The sequence below is a fragment of the Pyrgilauda ruficollis genome, unplaced genomic scaffold (genome assembly GCF_017590135.1).
Source record: "Pyrgilauda ruficollis isolate IOZ18807 unplaced genomic scaffold, ASM1759013v1 scaffold2, whole genome shotgun sequence".
Taxonomy (NCBI): domain Eukaryota; kingdom Metazoa; phylum Chordata; class Aves; order Passeriformes; family Passeridae; genus Pyrgilauda; species Pyrgilauda ruficollis.
This window is the reverse complement of record NW_024519206.1, coordinates 16,976,798-16,992,435: the sequence shown is the minus strand read 5'-3', so window position 1 is coordinate 16,992,435 and position 15,638 is coordinate 16,976,798. Positions and strand designations below refer to the sequence as shown.

At 41.2% G+C, this 15,638-nt stretch overlaps 1 protein-coding gene across 5 annotated transcripts in view; it reads left to right on the top strand.

Annotated features, from left to right (window-relative positions):
• THRB (thyroid hormone receptor beta) overlaps positions 1 to 12,274 on the top strand; it is a 156,461-nt gene extending 144,187 nt beyond the window's left edge. For all 5 annotated transcript variants that reach the window (XM_041466629.1, XM_041466628.1, XM_041466627.1 and 2 more), the window contains 3 exons: positions 997 to 1,143; positions 5,181 to 5,439; positions 6,898 to 12,274. In XM_041466629.1, the coding sequence (XP_041322563.1) occupies positions 997 to 1,143; positions 5,181 to 5,439; positions 6,898 to 7,139 (648 nt within the window). In that variant the 3' untranslated portion in view covers positions 7,140 to 12,274. The remainder of the gene's footprint in view (positions 1 to 996; positions 1,144 to 5,180; positions 5,440 to 6,897) is intronic.
• Positions 12,275 to 15,638: the final 3,364 nt, after the last annotated feature.

The window sequence follows — 15,638 nt, the reverse complement described above, 5'->3', positions numbered from 1 at the left end:
TTTCTAGTTTTTGACCTTAGTGTGAACAGAATGAAACCTCTGCATGGTGTTTAATAAGTGTTTGTAATTGCAAAGCCACACTTTAAAAAAAAACAAACAAACAAAAAAAAAACCAGCTTTGATGTGCCTGTTTCTAAAATATATGTTAACATTCGCCAGCTGCATAAAAAACAGGTGAACAAGTTCAAGTGCATTTGGAATAAAAAAACACTCCTTACAGATTCTGCTTGAAACTGTTTCATTGTATATTCCTATTGAAATCCTCAAAATATGAATTGTTTTTCATTTGGAGAAGCCTTGAGCTGAAATGATGCAACAGGCAATTTTCAACCAAAATTTACACAGAGGAGTTCAAATTCCATTTACATTTTCCAGGGCACCTTTAGGTTAGTGTGTTCTTTCTTGCTCATAAGTTGTTTTAGCTTTGCACATTAATTGTTTTAGTCTTTTGGAAACTGGCCTTGGCAATTGCCTGGGGTGGGGGGTGGGGGGGGGGCGGGGCCTGTGATACCTGGCAATCTCTTCTGGGGAGACTTTCTGAGCTTTGAATAGGTAAAGAGCCTAATCCTGCAAAGCAGCAGTATCTTCTCAGGGGTAACATGTCTCCTCACCTCTCTTTGCTTTTAGAGAAACTTGAGAGCTTTCAGCTCCTGTAAGGAAAAACTTGCCTATGTTTTTTAAGCAAAAGATGCATGTTCTGCACCCATAAAATACATGGATACAGACACAGGGAAGAAACTGTGCGCACAACAGTCCAGCTGTCCACAAAGAATGGGTAGAAGCATACCAGTCACCCATTTCTCTATGCTGTCACCTCTTTCACAAATGCCTTACAAATGAATTCACATTTTGTGATGTAAATGGGCTTTACTTATAAAGCAAATAGTGTTGCTTTTTATTTTAGCATCTCTTCTATACCAAGCAGGACTTTTTGGAGTATAAAATAGTTGCTCTAAGACAGACTGCTCCTTTAAATATCTTTGTTTATATCCTTAGCCAGAAGATATTGGGCAGGCACCAATAGTTAATGCCCCAGAAGGTGGGAAAGTGGATTTAGAAGCCTTCAGCCAGTTTACAAAAATTATCACACCAGCGATTACAAGAGTGGTGGATTTTGCCAAAAAGTTGCCTATGTTTTGTGAGGTAAGAAGACTTACTTGCACTCCTCATTTATATGCCTGTTGTTAAAAACTGCTCAAAATACTCTGGCATGGAACTTAAAAATTCAATGTGTCTAAAATAAAAAAATTAAAGACACTCAAAATCAATGGGACTAGAATAATCTGTATTTTCATGAATTTTCTTTTTCCTGTGATTACTGAAACCCTGAGTGTGTTAATCTGGAAGTCGTTGTGGTTCATTAGGGACTCAGTTATGTCTTTAGAGGTGGCCTTGAACAAAGCAAATGAACAAAAAGATACTGTCTAGAAGCATTACTGTTATGTTTAATAAAATCTTGCAGCACATGGTTCCCTATGTATCTTCTGGCTCCTTGGCAGGTACAGTATTGTAGAGTTGGGTCTACACAGTAAAAAATTCTTGAAGTTCATGAAAGCACCCCTGTCTGGGAGTGGCACTTGCCTCATTGGGTTCCCTAGACTTGGTTTTCCTGAATGGGGAGGTTGTGCATAAAAGAGTCTGTGAAAGCAATGGATTGTCATTCCAAGTAGATACTCACATGTAAATATACAGTAAATAGACTCAAAGGTTTGGCTTCACATTAGGAATACAGAGGCCTTACACTGATCACATTTGTACCAAGGTATCATTTTTATTGAAGGACCAGATGCAATGGCTGATTATATTTTTTTTCCTCCAATTTAATAAATGGTATCAAAACTGCAGCCTGAAATAATATTTCAGTCTTAATAATCTAAATAATTTTCATAGAATCATAGAAAGGTTTGGGTTGGAAGGGACCCTAAAAATCATTCAGTTCCAACCCCCCTGCCATCAGCAGGAACACCTTCCATTTCACCCTTTGAGGTCAACACCCTACCAGAAAGGAAGGGTAAGGCAGCCATCAAATTTTACTCTACTGTGGCTGGCAGCTTTTTTTTTAAAGTCAGTCAGGGAGAGCTATGTATGTTCTCTGGCAAGTACAGAACAAGAAGAGGTCAATATCAATAGTAGTCATAGTGTAAATATCTCACCCTGGCCAGCCTCTGCATTGGTGCCATCAGTCAAGGAAGCACGAAATAGTAGGTAAGCATGAAGATTACAAAATACGAGGAATATGTCCATAGATCATGAACATTTTAGAGTCTGAGGGAATCTGTCTCCTGTGATCTGGCATTTGTTGGTGGGAAATTGCAGTGACATACCAAAGTAGTCTTTTTAATTTAGAAAGCTCTGCCAGTCACACACAGACTTCAGTGCCCATCTGACATCTCCTACCCCTCCTGGCTACCATGGACCCGCTTGTGTCAGAGCTAGGCAGGAAGCATAGATGAAGAAGTCAAGGCATCGTTGAGCGTGACCTCTGTGTGTTATGTGGCTCAGCTGGACAGGCTTTGTTTACAGCTGAGCCACTGTGTAAACCTGACACCTGCCCATATACAGCAAGATCTGACGGCAGGGTGAGGGACAACTCCTCATGAACACAAAGGAGTGGGACAGCTGTCCTCTGAGTTGTCATATAACACTTCCTGTAGCATGAAGTAAATGGCAAATGTTTACTCCTTTTTGAAGGGGCACCCTCCTGTTAACTTTGTTTCCGTTATGATCTTTAACCCGTATCTTTTTCTTAGAAGCGACACTGTGCGGGCTGTAGATTTTATACAGGAAAAAATACTTTTTTTTTCCATAGGACCTGCAGAGCATTTAAACATTAACTCAGTTCATAATTCCAGAAGATGTCTGAGAATGCAGTAAATCTCTATGAAAGAGGGACGTGACAGGGAACATCCATGGCAACTTATATTTTCTTGGCTACTTTTCCTTCTTTTTCACATCTTTGGACACATGTAGAAGCCAGCAAAGCACTGTGAGTGCCCAGCTTAGTTTGTATGCACCCATTGGCCCCTACCTCAAACTAAGTATCCAATCCCAGACTAATCAAAGTATATGGAAAACTTGATTTGCTTCTCAGCATTTCTCCTGTTGTTTCCTTCCTGCTTTTCTTTCTGCTTAGAAGATGAAGATTGAAGAGACTATAATAAGTTTAATGTGAGTTTTAAATGTCAAGGCATCAGTGGTTTCACAGTGGGTGAAGCTGTGTAAATACTCTTTGAGGTCACTCAGCTCAGCTCAATTCCATGGTGCTGAATTGCACATGTCCTGCAGAGGTGAGCACTTCAGGTTCCTGCCTTGTGCCTTTTCTCCCCGCAGAGAGAAAGGAAAGGACAACACATGGCAGCGTTTCAGTCACATTTGTTGATCCTGCTACTGGAAGATGCTCTGGTAGCAACACTCAAATGGATGAATGTAGGTAGCATTAAAATCTGCACAGCTGGGAGCAGAACTGATGTTCAAGCCTCCTATCTCCAGTAACTCCTGCTACTGGCAGATAAAACCTGAGGACTGGCATCTGTGAAACAGGTGTCCCATGTATCCTTCAGAATTAGAAAAGCAGGTGAAAAACAGGCATAGTCAGACTGCCACTACCATAAAGAAGTTTTAAGAAGGATCAAGTAGAAAGAATTCTCCTTAGTTTCATAGCTCACTAATAAAACAGCTGAATCATCACAAAATATCTTCTCTACTGTGACCTGTTTCTTTTCTACTATTCTTTCTTCTGTTTAGAGGCATAGGGGTTTTTTCATTTCTCTTTTCTTCTCCCTTCTCTCTGTCTTTCTTTCATGTTCTTTTTTTCACTTCCATTGCTTTTTCCAGTATCTCTTCACGGTTCCTTTCACATATCTATTCTCATTTTAATTTTTTTAAACTCTATTTCTTTCCCTACTTCAGTCTCTGCTGACAAACAGTGGAATTGTCATTGGGTAGCAAGACTGCTGCTGTGCCTCTGCAGTCTTCCCCACACTGCTGCTGAGCTGAGGGTCCTCTGTAGGGAAACTGATTTGCTCTGAACAGGATGAGTCAATTTTCTTGTGTATTAAACACTTCACACCTGAAGCTGGCATTGCTGGAAAAGCAGCTGCATGACTCAACTCATTTTCCTGACCATGGCTAGCTCTGTGCTTAAAGCTCTTCTCTAGCAGGGAACTGCTTCCCACTTGCATTAGGTAGCTCTGCATCATTTCCCACCAAATCAGTGCACTTGCTTTGCACGTACACTGTTGCCATGTAAACCTATAGTTCAGGGGGGTTTCATTTTTGAATTGCAAAACAGGTAAATATAATAATTTTATATAAATCAAAAATAAATGGCTTTTTGCCTCTTTTCAAGCCAAGTAGAAGTGTGTTGCTCTTTCATATGTGGGACCCTTGCTGTTCTCTTACGGTCTCAAAACTGTCTTGGTGGGTTTTGTTACCATTGAATAACCTATGAAAACATAAAGACATGCTTTACAGAACAAGTTCTGCTCATGTGTCAGCATCCTGGTTATACTCTGTAAATACAGAACCTTTGGACAGCTTGCCTTTGTAAATGGCATGGAAAAGACACGTGCCCTGAAGAGAAAAGTTTATGCACCAGCATAAAAGCTGTAGCTATACTATAGATTTTCTGTCTGTCTAGCAATAGTGTAGGGAGCTCAGGGAGAACAGCCTTACTAGATTAAGTCTAGATTAATAAATTCTCTGTTGTTAAAATGGGCAGTGAGAATTCCTGCTCCACTGTTTGAGGTGTATCCTCTAGATATAAATATTTGTTTGAAACACAGTCCACCCTTACAGACCCTCCCAAATGTCTTTCCTTTCCTCTGGTCAGGTAAGAAATAAGTATGGCTGGTAGTGAATTTAACTGGGATGGCTGAGGTCTGCACCAGCCCCAATTATAGTTTATTCTGCTGTGATAAGTTGTAAGCTGAGGGAGCCAACAGCTGTGTTATTGCTAGATTTCCTAAGGGTGTGTGGGGATGCTAACCAGGGAATGTTGGAACCAGGAACACAGATCCTGGGGCATTGTGCAGAGCAGCATGTTTGGAGAAGAACTGCACTATGCAGGGCAGTGTCCTGGGATGTGAACTGCAACTCTGTGCTCGTGGATCTGTTGTAGCTGTAAAAGCCACTCGGTCTGACAAACATTAATTTTTCTTTGCCATTTATAATTTCTGCAGCTGCCATGTGAAGACCAGATCATCCTTCTGAAAGGCTGCTGTATGGAGATCATGTCCCTCCGAGCAGCAGTTCGCTATGACCCCGAGAGTGAGACTTTAACACTAAATGGGGAGATGGCGGTGACAAGGGGCCAGCTGAAAAATGGGGGTCTTGGCGTAGTGTCTGATGCCATTTTTGACCTGGGCATGTCTCTTTCTTCATTTAACCTGGATGACACCGAGGTTGCCCTTCTTCAGGCTGTTCTACTCATGTCATCAGGTGAGAACAGAAATATATTGGGGTCCAAACAATTTTGAAACTCTTTGGTCTTTGTCACAATCCTCTTTGTAAAAGAAATAAGATAGGTTAGATCTTGTAGTGCTGACTAGAGTAATGTGAGAGAAATTTTCTCTCAAAACCCCAGTGACTTATTTTGGTGAGCACTAGGAAAAAAATTCAGGGTGTTCAGAGTTGGAACTGGTTTTGGTAACACACCTTGCTCAGTTTGGTACTTAGGAATGAGCCACGGATGATCATCAAGATGAAATCAGTTCTGATTTTGAGCCAGTTTGCCTTAAATGAAAAATGGATAATTTAACAACACTGGTCCTTATGTTAAGTTCCCTCTTCCCCCAAGTAATGTCATGCATTGGGCATTCATACACATTTCCACCAGTCTCATATGTTTAGTTTGACTTGCCCTCTTGTTTTCCTAATTAACAGCACCACTGCTTCCTAATGGGCATTTACGAGCTGTGCTGCTTCCCTATGCTGGGACCATTTGCAACTGGTCATGATACAAAAGCAGCACAGACAACTTCCTCCAAAGAGTTTCTAACCTTCTCAATTTGAGTATGTTTTTGTATAAGCTTCCAGTGATTGTGCCAGCCCAAAGAGGAAATTCCATTCTTGGGCAGTGGCAGATTTGGCAAGATTTTATTTTAAGATGGCTTTGAAGATTGGGCACTGAATAACAATACACAATCAGTGATTTACAAGCATTAACTGCATCTGAGATTAAAAGGTTTCCACATTAATCACAACACAGCACTTCATTTTCCCCATCAAAAAATTTTTATTTCTTTTTAGGTCCCTACACACTGATACTGGAGCAGGGTTTCCAAAAGGCAATTCAAAAATTACCTGCTTTCCCAGAGGTGTCTCCTGAGAAGTGGCGTGAAAGGGGCTTTCCCAGTCCTCGTCTGGGTGCCAATTGAGACAGCCAGACTTTTAGCCTTTGTTGTTCCTTGATGCTCCGTAACAGCTCACCTAGGATCAAAGCAGGATCGAAGCATGATCAAACCATTAGTCAGATTGCAGAAAACCAGATTGAAAGGAACTGTAATTTAGACACCTGACAAGGATTTTTTTTTTTTGCTTCTTTATTAGTTGTTTTACAGAAAAATGTAGATAGAAGCCCTAGCTGAAATCAGGGCTCTGATGTTCTAGTCACTGTAAGGAAGCACTTCCCAAACAGCTACATTCTGTGTAAGTGTGCGTAAGTGAGCAAATCAGGCATTGCATGAAGAAAGAAAGGATTATCTTCTTCTTTTAACAGGCATAGTACTAGCAAGTGAGTTGGCTGGAGTGAAAGAAGTTTGTGGCAGAGCCACAAATGTCCCCAATCTCTCTCCTTTCTTTCCTAGTGTCAGGTCGTCCTATTTTTCCTGATTTATGATCAGGCATTTGTTAAAGCAAATAAATAAGAATGATAATTCTGCTGCTTTGTATCTACAGATCGCCCAGGCCTTGTTTGCGTCGAGAGAATAGAAAAGTGTCAAGAGGGTTTCCTCCTGGCATTTGAACACTACATTAATTACAGAAAACACCATGTTGCACACTTTTGGCCAAAACTGCTGATGAAAGTGACAGATCTGCGAATGATCGGAGCCTGCCATGCCAGCCGCTTCCTGCACATGAAGGTGGAGTGCCCCACAGAACTGTTCCCTCCATTGTTCCTGGAAGTGTTTGAGGATTAGAGACTGAAGTGGTTCTCCACACCCCCGTCGCACTACTGGCTGTCATTTCATCCCGTTGCCCAGCTCTTCTCACCTGTTTGTTCTTCTTCTTTCGTGGTCTTCTGTTTGTTGAGATGGGGCTGGGGTTTTGTTTGAGTTTTCTTTTGGGGTTGCTGGGGGGCAGTTGTATACACATGGATGAAAACATCCCTTTAATGCGGGTACTTGTGACTATTGCAATTTGTTCTTCAGTCCTTTGATGTGAGTGCTTTGACAGCTTAACAGTGAAAATACGAACAGACCAATCTCATTCACCAGCATTTGTGTGGTCACCAGCTCACACCCATCATTGCCTGGAAAATAGGGGAGAGAGATTGAAGTGGCAGAAAAATAAATTTGCCTTCAAGTTGAAACAGCTATTGTTAATTTGACCCTGGCAATTCTGTCTTGTATTACTCCTTTTGCAGGGTACAACTGACCAATTCATAGTACAAAATTTCTGGTCATTGTGATGGTTTCTATTGTAACAATTACCACTATGGTCTAGAATCTTCATCATCATTATGATCCCATCATTCTCTGAGGTTTTTTCCAGCAGATGCAGTTTAACTCTGCACCATAAATCAAGTACTTTAAATAATGCAGAGTGTTAGAAAGGACTGAGTCTTTTTTTTTTTTCCATGTGTATAAGATATTAAGATCTTCAGTTTCTAAATTTGGACTCCAGGTAACTTCACTGGAAGGTTTGTTGGAGTGAGGACAGAAATTTGATTCTCTGAGGTGCTCCTGATAGTGAAGGAGTCTGCTTTTTCTGAGGTGTGTGCAAAATCCATCACTCTGAGGGAGAAGACTCTCTGTCGGGATAGCAGGCAGTGTCTCAGAGTTATTCAGGGATATGAGAGCTCATGGAATGATGACAAGGAGAATGAAACATATGGGGTGACCTTCAGATAGGACAGAAACCAACTGTGTTATTAACAACACACAAGACTGTAGAGCTTTATCCCAGGAATACAAATAGTGTTGCTCAGCAGTAATCCTTTGTTTTATATATATATATATATATATAAAGTTTATATGCACATATATATATAATTTTATATATATATATAATTAGAAATCTTCAGCAGATGTCTTAAACATATTTTCGTATTTTTATCTTCTCTCTCTTTTTCTGACTCTGCCCTGTGTGTGTGCATTAGATCAGCTGAGTTCTCCCTCCCTACAGGTATGTCTGTATGTGTTTCCTTGGGCTAGATGCTCTCTTGATCCTTTTAATTTATTTCCACTAACTGCACTAGCAGGAACCAAACTGAGCAATGACAAAATGTCCTGCTGCCAAAGTCTGCAAGCCAGTACACACAGTCCTGGAATGTTTGGAGGCCAGTGATAAGGACATTGTAGGCAGAGGTTCCTCTCTATCACCATCTCCATTCAGGGATGTTGTCCCTGGGTTTTATAAACTTGATATTAAACCATCCTCTGAATTTGTATGACACTTCTAAAACATCTTTCTCTTCTTCCTGGGAACCAGGAAGATTTAGTTCATGTTTTTTGCACTGCCTCATACCCTACGTTCTTTCATGTTGTACATTGATTTGTACCAGTTTCTTTCTCTGCTATTTATTGACCCATTTGCCCAGTAAGTTGTGGGCATTGTTAGGGTGGATGTGTTGACTTTCAAAGCTCATGGCCCATATCTGAACCCATATGTTATGTGCTTATCCCCTCATAAAAACAGGATACTCAGGAAAATTAATAGATGGAACACGATATATGTGTGTCAGGAGTTAAACTCTTCCTACCATTCTTTCCCTACTTCATTGATAAAGCATTTGGAGTGCTATTGGGCACAATTTTAGGGATGTGGAATCTTGTTCTCTCTGTTGTTTGATACCATATGCACCTGTGATGAGCTGTGAGCACTAATGTTATCACTTAGGGTTTTTTTTGTCAGAACATGAAACACATTGGGGTGTGTAGGAGTTTTTCTGCAGGCAGCAGTGAAGACACACCATTGGAGATTCTTAAATATTTGGTGTAGAACCTCTTTTGTTGTCTGTGTTGGCTCCATCTTAAAGTGTCTAAACAACATCTCTATCCAAATTCCTTGTAGAGCACTGTCTTGGGGGCAAAGAGTCAGAAACTGGCTTTTTGGATAGGTGATTGGGGTGACTTGGTGGAGGACTTACAGCATGTAATAGGGAAGTCAGAAAAGCAGCCAATCCCTTACTTGCGCTGATGCCTTCACATTCTAGAAACAAAACAACACACTTTCGAGACAATATTCATATAGCAAGGAATATAAAAGCAGAATTGGAGGCCTCCAGGTGCAAATATGGCAAAATGCACATGTGATACAGGACTTCCACAATTTTATAAGTTTAATAAATTAGCATATTTAGCAATAGTGTCCAATTAAAAGAGCATTTAGTTAAGTAATTCCCCCTTTTGGTTCTGCCCATTTGGAGCCCCTCCTGAGTTTCTAGCCATATTTATTATGTCTAGAATACATGGTAAAAGGAAATAAGACATCCTTGGCTGAAGAGGCAAGACTAAATAATATTTCAGGAATGTAGCATAATATGTCTTAGAAGGTTATCTTATTGATTTAAATGTAGGGGAAAAGGGGTAGGAAAAGTACTGGGAGCTACAGCCATGTATCAGAAATCTTCAAAGCTTTAAATATATGACAAATACATGAAAGGCTTAGGCATCAGTGCCTATGCCCACAGTGGCTTGCAAAGAAAAGAGGAATGTGCGTGTCTTTTGAAGCCCTGTTCTGCCATGGATCTGAGCATGGAATTCCTCCTGAAGCCAGTGCAAGTATCTCACCTGTTTGCTTAATGTAAGCTTGAGTAGGCATTCAAGCTTTTGACTGTGCTGGAGGTGAGACCCAGGAGAGGAAGCATCACATCTCATTCTAAAATACCAATGCAGTTTGGAGCTGTGCTAAGTCAGGGTTCAGAAAGTCAGGCCTCCTTCCTTAGGTGATTGCAGATGGACTGAAGTGCCTAAAATCAGGCAACTGACTTAGACAGTTCTGGCAGTGCTCTAAGCAGAAAGGACATCCATCAACATGTTTTTCTAGCTTTTCTGGTTAAGTTGGAGTCTGGCACTAATTAACAGACTGAGTTAGTAGTATTCCCTTACTGAAAACTAAAGCTAAGCTTGTAGTTGGACAGATTTGATGAACTGACATCTAATAGCCTCTGATCTCCTACCAGTCTTACTTTGTGTCACTTCCTTTACTTCCTCAGTGTGACTGCTGATTTATGTGATCGTGAGGGCGAAACTAACTGACCTTAGCTCTGCAAAGATGTACTTCTAAATATCAGTGATCTTAAGCCATTGTGGGATTGTGCCCCTGGACTGACCACCTCAGTGGCAGACGCCAATGCCGCAGTCAGCACCCTCGGTAGTAACTGGCCTTCTGAGTGAAATAACAAACTTGTGCTTTCTAGTGCAGTCCAGAGTATTGTTTCTGCTGGTGCCACATGGCTCTTGTGTTTGCTTTGTGGTCTACATGTGGGTCTTACACAGAAGGTTTTTCCTCTCAAACCTGATTGTCACCATTCATGGTATTTCCCTGAGTAACATGTGCATTTAGATACTCATTTCATGTGTAATCTCAGTTAAGTTTTGATATTTATTATAACATATATAGTGTGTGCTAATGATTTTTGTTTACATTCTGCCAAAACGTAGACCTTAGAGTTAGACTTCCCAGGTCCAAAATCATCTTTGAGCAGACTGCTTGCTTCTTCAGACAGGTATCAGAAAGAGGAAAAAACTGTCCAGAAAGACCATTTATATCAGAAATCTGCCAAGAGAGGGCTGTTAATCACAAACAGAGCATGTCATTGCTAGTGATGTATTTTTATGCTATGGAACTCTAATCTGTATGTGTCATATTGACTTCTTGCTGCATGAATCATAAATTTTAAAAATCAGTCTTATGGTTTTGAGATGTAGCCAGCATTCCTAAGGCTAAACCTTTTTCACTGACAGAATCAAAATCCACAACCAAGGAACGTTTTCCTCTCACTGTGAGAGCAAATGAAAGTGTTCAACATTTATCTTTTCACAAAGGAAGAGGCAACAGAGCCTCTTAATGTGTCTTGTTATTGTGATCATCTGGAAATGATTGCCAGACGTTTCCTTTTGATATAGTAATGAAGTGATCTGTATTTAAATTTTATAGAGAGAATTTTATTCTAGTGTGATAGAGATTTATTTTCCACTTAAAGACTCAAAACGGTGTGAGCACGTTTTTGGTTTGTTCCTTTTTTTTTTTTTTACTATGGTATATTTTTGCTTTAAAATTAAAAACAAAACAAAAAAAAAAAGGTTTGGCCTTATCACAAAGTTTTAGTATAGATGTTAGCAAACGCAAAGAGTATGCATTATTTGTGTGTATCCACATTGACTGATGTCGCCTTCAAAAAGCAATATTGTGCAGGTAATAAGTTGTTTGTGACTGTCCATTGCACAGTTTACCTTCTTTAAAAGCTAACCTTGTTTATGCACAAGACAATCAAATGTAAATCTACATCAGCACCCAGGTGTGGATTAAATTTATGTAAATTACTGAGCACAATGTAAAACATTAAAAGACACTTTATTTAATTACACATTTAATGTTGGTAAAGATAGTATCAGGGCATGAACTAGCTGACATACTGTAATTTCTTTTTCTCTTTTCCTACTTCCTTAGCACTCTACAGTTTCAGTTTGCTCATAAATACATCAAATTAGTCATTCATACTTTTTTTAAAGAGGAGGGTGGTTTGGCTTGTTTATTTGTTTTTATGAAGTTGGTTGGGAGGACTTACTACTTTGTCTATGAAGTTTGTGGGTTTTACTTATTTGGTTTATTTTTTTATATCAGTTTCATGCCCTGAGGGTAAGGCAAACATTACACCATACAGTAAAAAACAAAGTACCTTGGATGATGTATTTTTTTGCAAACAGTGTTAAGAGTTATGCTAGATTGGTAATATTTTTTCAGCCTAAAATATATTAAAAAAAATCTGTGATCACAAATGTTTTAAACTATCTAAAGAGAAAATTTGTATATTTGGGGAAGAAAATAATTTTTACATAGCTTTTGTATGCAGATATTAAAATGTAATTATGAATATAGTGGGCATAGATAACTGTGTAAGCTTGAATTCTAAAAAAAGAAAAAGCTTATAACTGAAAAGTGGTCTCTGTCTCTTTGTTGCATGCTCTTTTGTCAGCTCTGTCTCACACTTCCAAACCACTGGAATGGGAAAAGTAGGACCTAGGGCACAATGTTGTATCAGCTCTAACCTGTTCACATTTCTGTGCTTCTGCATCCCTTTCATCACCTACCTCATATCTTATCTCCTCTCCTCCCTTCCATTGGGCAGCCAACCAAAGGTTTTCACTTCCTCACTCTTCACAGCAGCCAACCTTAATTTACTCCAGTGAACTGACTCTTGATTTATGTCTCACTCAATTACATTTTTAAGGGAACGCCCTTTCTTTCCTTCTCCACTCCCAGTCTAAACAGGGATGGTGTGACAGGAGCAATAAGCTACCAATCTTTTCATACTTTCCATGCCTTAGTCCCCTACCTATTGGAGAAGATCTTCTCATTCAGATATTTCCTCTAGTCTTATTTTCCTTTGCAGTTCTTATTTCTCCTCCAGTTCTTTCATTCCTGGAGGAAGCCAGACCTATTGCCTGGATCCAGAGTAATGTCTTGGCCTGTCCCAGATGGCAAACCTATTTTGTGCTCTTGTTTCATGGTGATTTCCACAGGCATTCACTACCTGCCTGCCAGCTCCTGCTCCTGGTCCCCTTCCACAGGAGGTGCCAGGAGCCTTCCAAGGGATGCTGAGCTCCCCTGGGAGCACATTGCTGACACCTGGCTCAGTGTCCCTGGGCAGTGGAGTGGCAGCAGCTCCAGGGTTTGTTGCCACTGTGGCCTGTGGGAAGAGGGGCTGCCTTCAAAGGCAGGAGCTGTGTGTGAGGAGCCAGAGGGAAAGCATGAAATCCCTGCTGTGCCTTAACTGGAATCCCTTCAAGCACTGCAGTTCGGGCACTCACGTGGGGAAGCCTTGCCAAAGCCTCTGCTGGGTTTGCACCGAGCGAGCAGCAATGTGGGTTGCTTTGGCCGCCCAGGACCAGCTCTGGAGAGAGGAATTAATTTGGTGTGTAAAAACTTGTTTACTCAATGTGAAGAAATAGTTCTGCTTCCACAGATGCCAGTGCTCTGGGTATAATGTTTTCATTTGTAGTGGTGAAATCTGTTTTTCAAAAAGTGGTGTGATATCTGTGGATTCTGAGAGCCACATGAATTTGCTTCAATGTCTATTTATCACTGCATAGAAGGACATTAAGGGATGGTAGCTCTTTCCCTGGAGCTCCGGCACTAAAAGCAGGAGCGTGTTATTGACCTGCTGTAGGCTGCCTCTTGCACCCTGAGCCTGTTGCTGAACACAGGTGCCATTTTTTTGCCACTTGGTGAGGTGGGTGAGGGTTTTCTGTCCTTGAAAACTGGGCCACGTCTGAAGGATTTTCTCTGTGAACTTGGGAGTCTAACAACAAACATGTGTCATACTCATGGCTGTGTGTGCTCTGTGGTATTCCCCATAGCATCAGTATGAAAACATAGCATCAAAATGAAAACCTGCATATTAAAAGTGACTGCATACACATCACCTTTGAAATAAGTAAGGGGTATGTATAAAAGTCCCTCAGTTCTGCTTATCATATTGCAGCCCTCCTTACCAGGGAGAGATGACTCCTTTCCAAACAATCACAGAGCATCTTTCTCTCCTCTCATGCTTATGCCTGGTGGAAGCACTGACCCTGCAGGTACTGCCACAAGCTGCCTTTGTACACACAATGAAAAATTAGAAAAAAACCCTGAGGAATCTCCTTTGTATCATTTGGGAGAGCTTTGAGACTTCTAAGGTCAAGGAATAGTGAAAGGTCTGTGGGATCTGTAAGTCAGAGGCCCCAAAGGGAGAAATAAAATGTCTCGCAGGTCATTCTGACATTGTGGTGACTTGAAAAATTGCAAACTTGGAAAAGTGGCCCAAGCTCTCTATGCTGCTCTGCAGAACTGGAGTGGAACCTACAGGGAAAACAAGACAATTCTTAGTGGATTGTATTTGGAAAGCACAGTGTAAAAAAGTAGAGAAGGACATCAGCAAATCAAAAGCAAAACTCAGAATGAGTCATTTTCTGAATTTCATTGGGATCTGAATTTGCGAGACTGTGTGAGAGGGTATGGGGGTAGCTTCAAGCAGTGTTTCTCTGAACAGAAATGTTCTAGTTACAAGAAATAAAAGAAGTTTTTCAAAATTCAAAGAAAAGCTCTGTTTAAAGAGGAAAAAAGTGTTACATGTGATTGCAAGGTCTTTGGTATCTCATTGCTCAGAGATAGGAACAAAAAGGAGAAGTTGTCTTTTCTGGGATAACCAGAGAAGCAGTGAGCTTCACTGCCTAATGTAATGTTTAAAATGGAAATGAAAGCTGGGGCATGTCTTTGTGCGCATATAAAGTTGCAGGAGGAATTGGCTAGGGCTGAAAACATGTCCTGCTGGAGCTGTAGGTAATGACAAAAGGTGAGATCCAGGCTGTGGTTTGGTGAAGTTGTTCTTTACTCCAATGAAGCGTAGGAGAGGTCACAGGTATTGTCAGTTGCTTTCACAAAAGGCACAAGAAAGTGTTTGGCAACTGAGACACAGAAACCAGCACATCTTGGTGCAGTGGGTCAGGATCCATGACAGTGAGGAGCAGAGAGCCTGCAAGATGCAAAACCACTGACCCAGAGGACTGAGTCAGAGAGGGGAGGAAACATCTAACTCAATGTGATTGTGTTGCCAGGAGTTTCTTTATTTCTGGGCAGGAAATCCAGAAGAAGGGCTCTTCAAAGACTCAGAGGGATCTGACAGACATTAGCTGCCAGTGCCTTTAAGCCTCCATGGCCAGGTGGGGCAACCTGGATGTCCTCTTGCCCTCTCACTGCTATGCTACCCCCAACCTGGGAACAAGGCCGGTGACTGTCTGGCTGCTGCTTTCCCACCGTGGTGGGAAATTTTTCAGAGGCTTCCAAAAAAATGCTGGGGCAAGCAGAGTAGGTTTTTCTCCTGAATGCCAGAGCACACACCAAAGCTGCTGACTTCTCCCTCTTGCCAAAGTGAGCTCCTTGCTCTCTGTGCCCACAGTCCTGGCTCTAGCCCTGAGACTGCCCTTGGAATGGAACAGCTGAGCATGCTCCGTGCTGGCTCAGCTGGGTCCCTTGGAAGTGAAGCCCATCTTTGTGGCTGCCTGGGCAGTGAACAAGGCACTTTTCCATTCCTGCTTTTTCTATCATGTGTTGGTCAACTCAGTCCTAGACACTGTTCTCTTCCAGAGAGAATACAGAGCTCTTCCAGAGCTCCCACTAATGGCCTGTGAACGCAGGTCCTGACATCCATCTAGCATTCCAGAGCAGTGTGTGTGGAGAAGGAATGTAGCCCAGAGGCATGAGCTACCCTT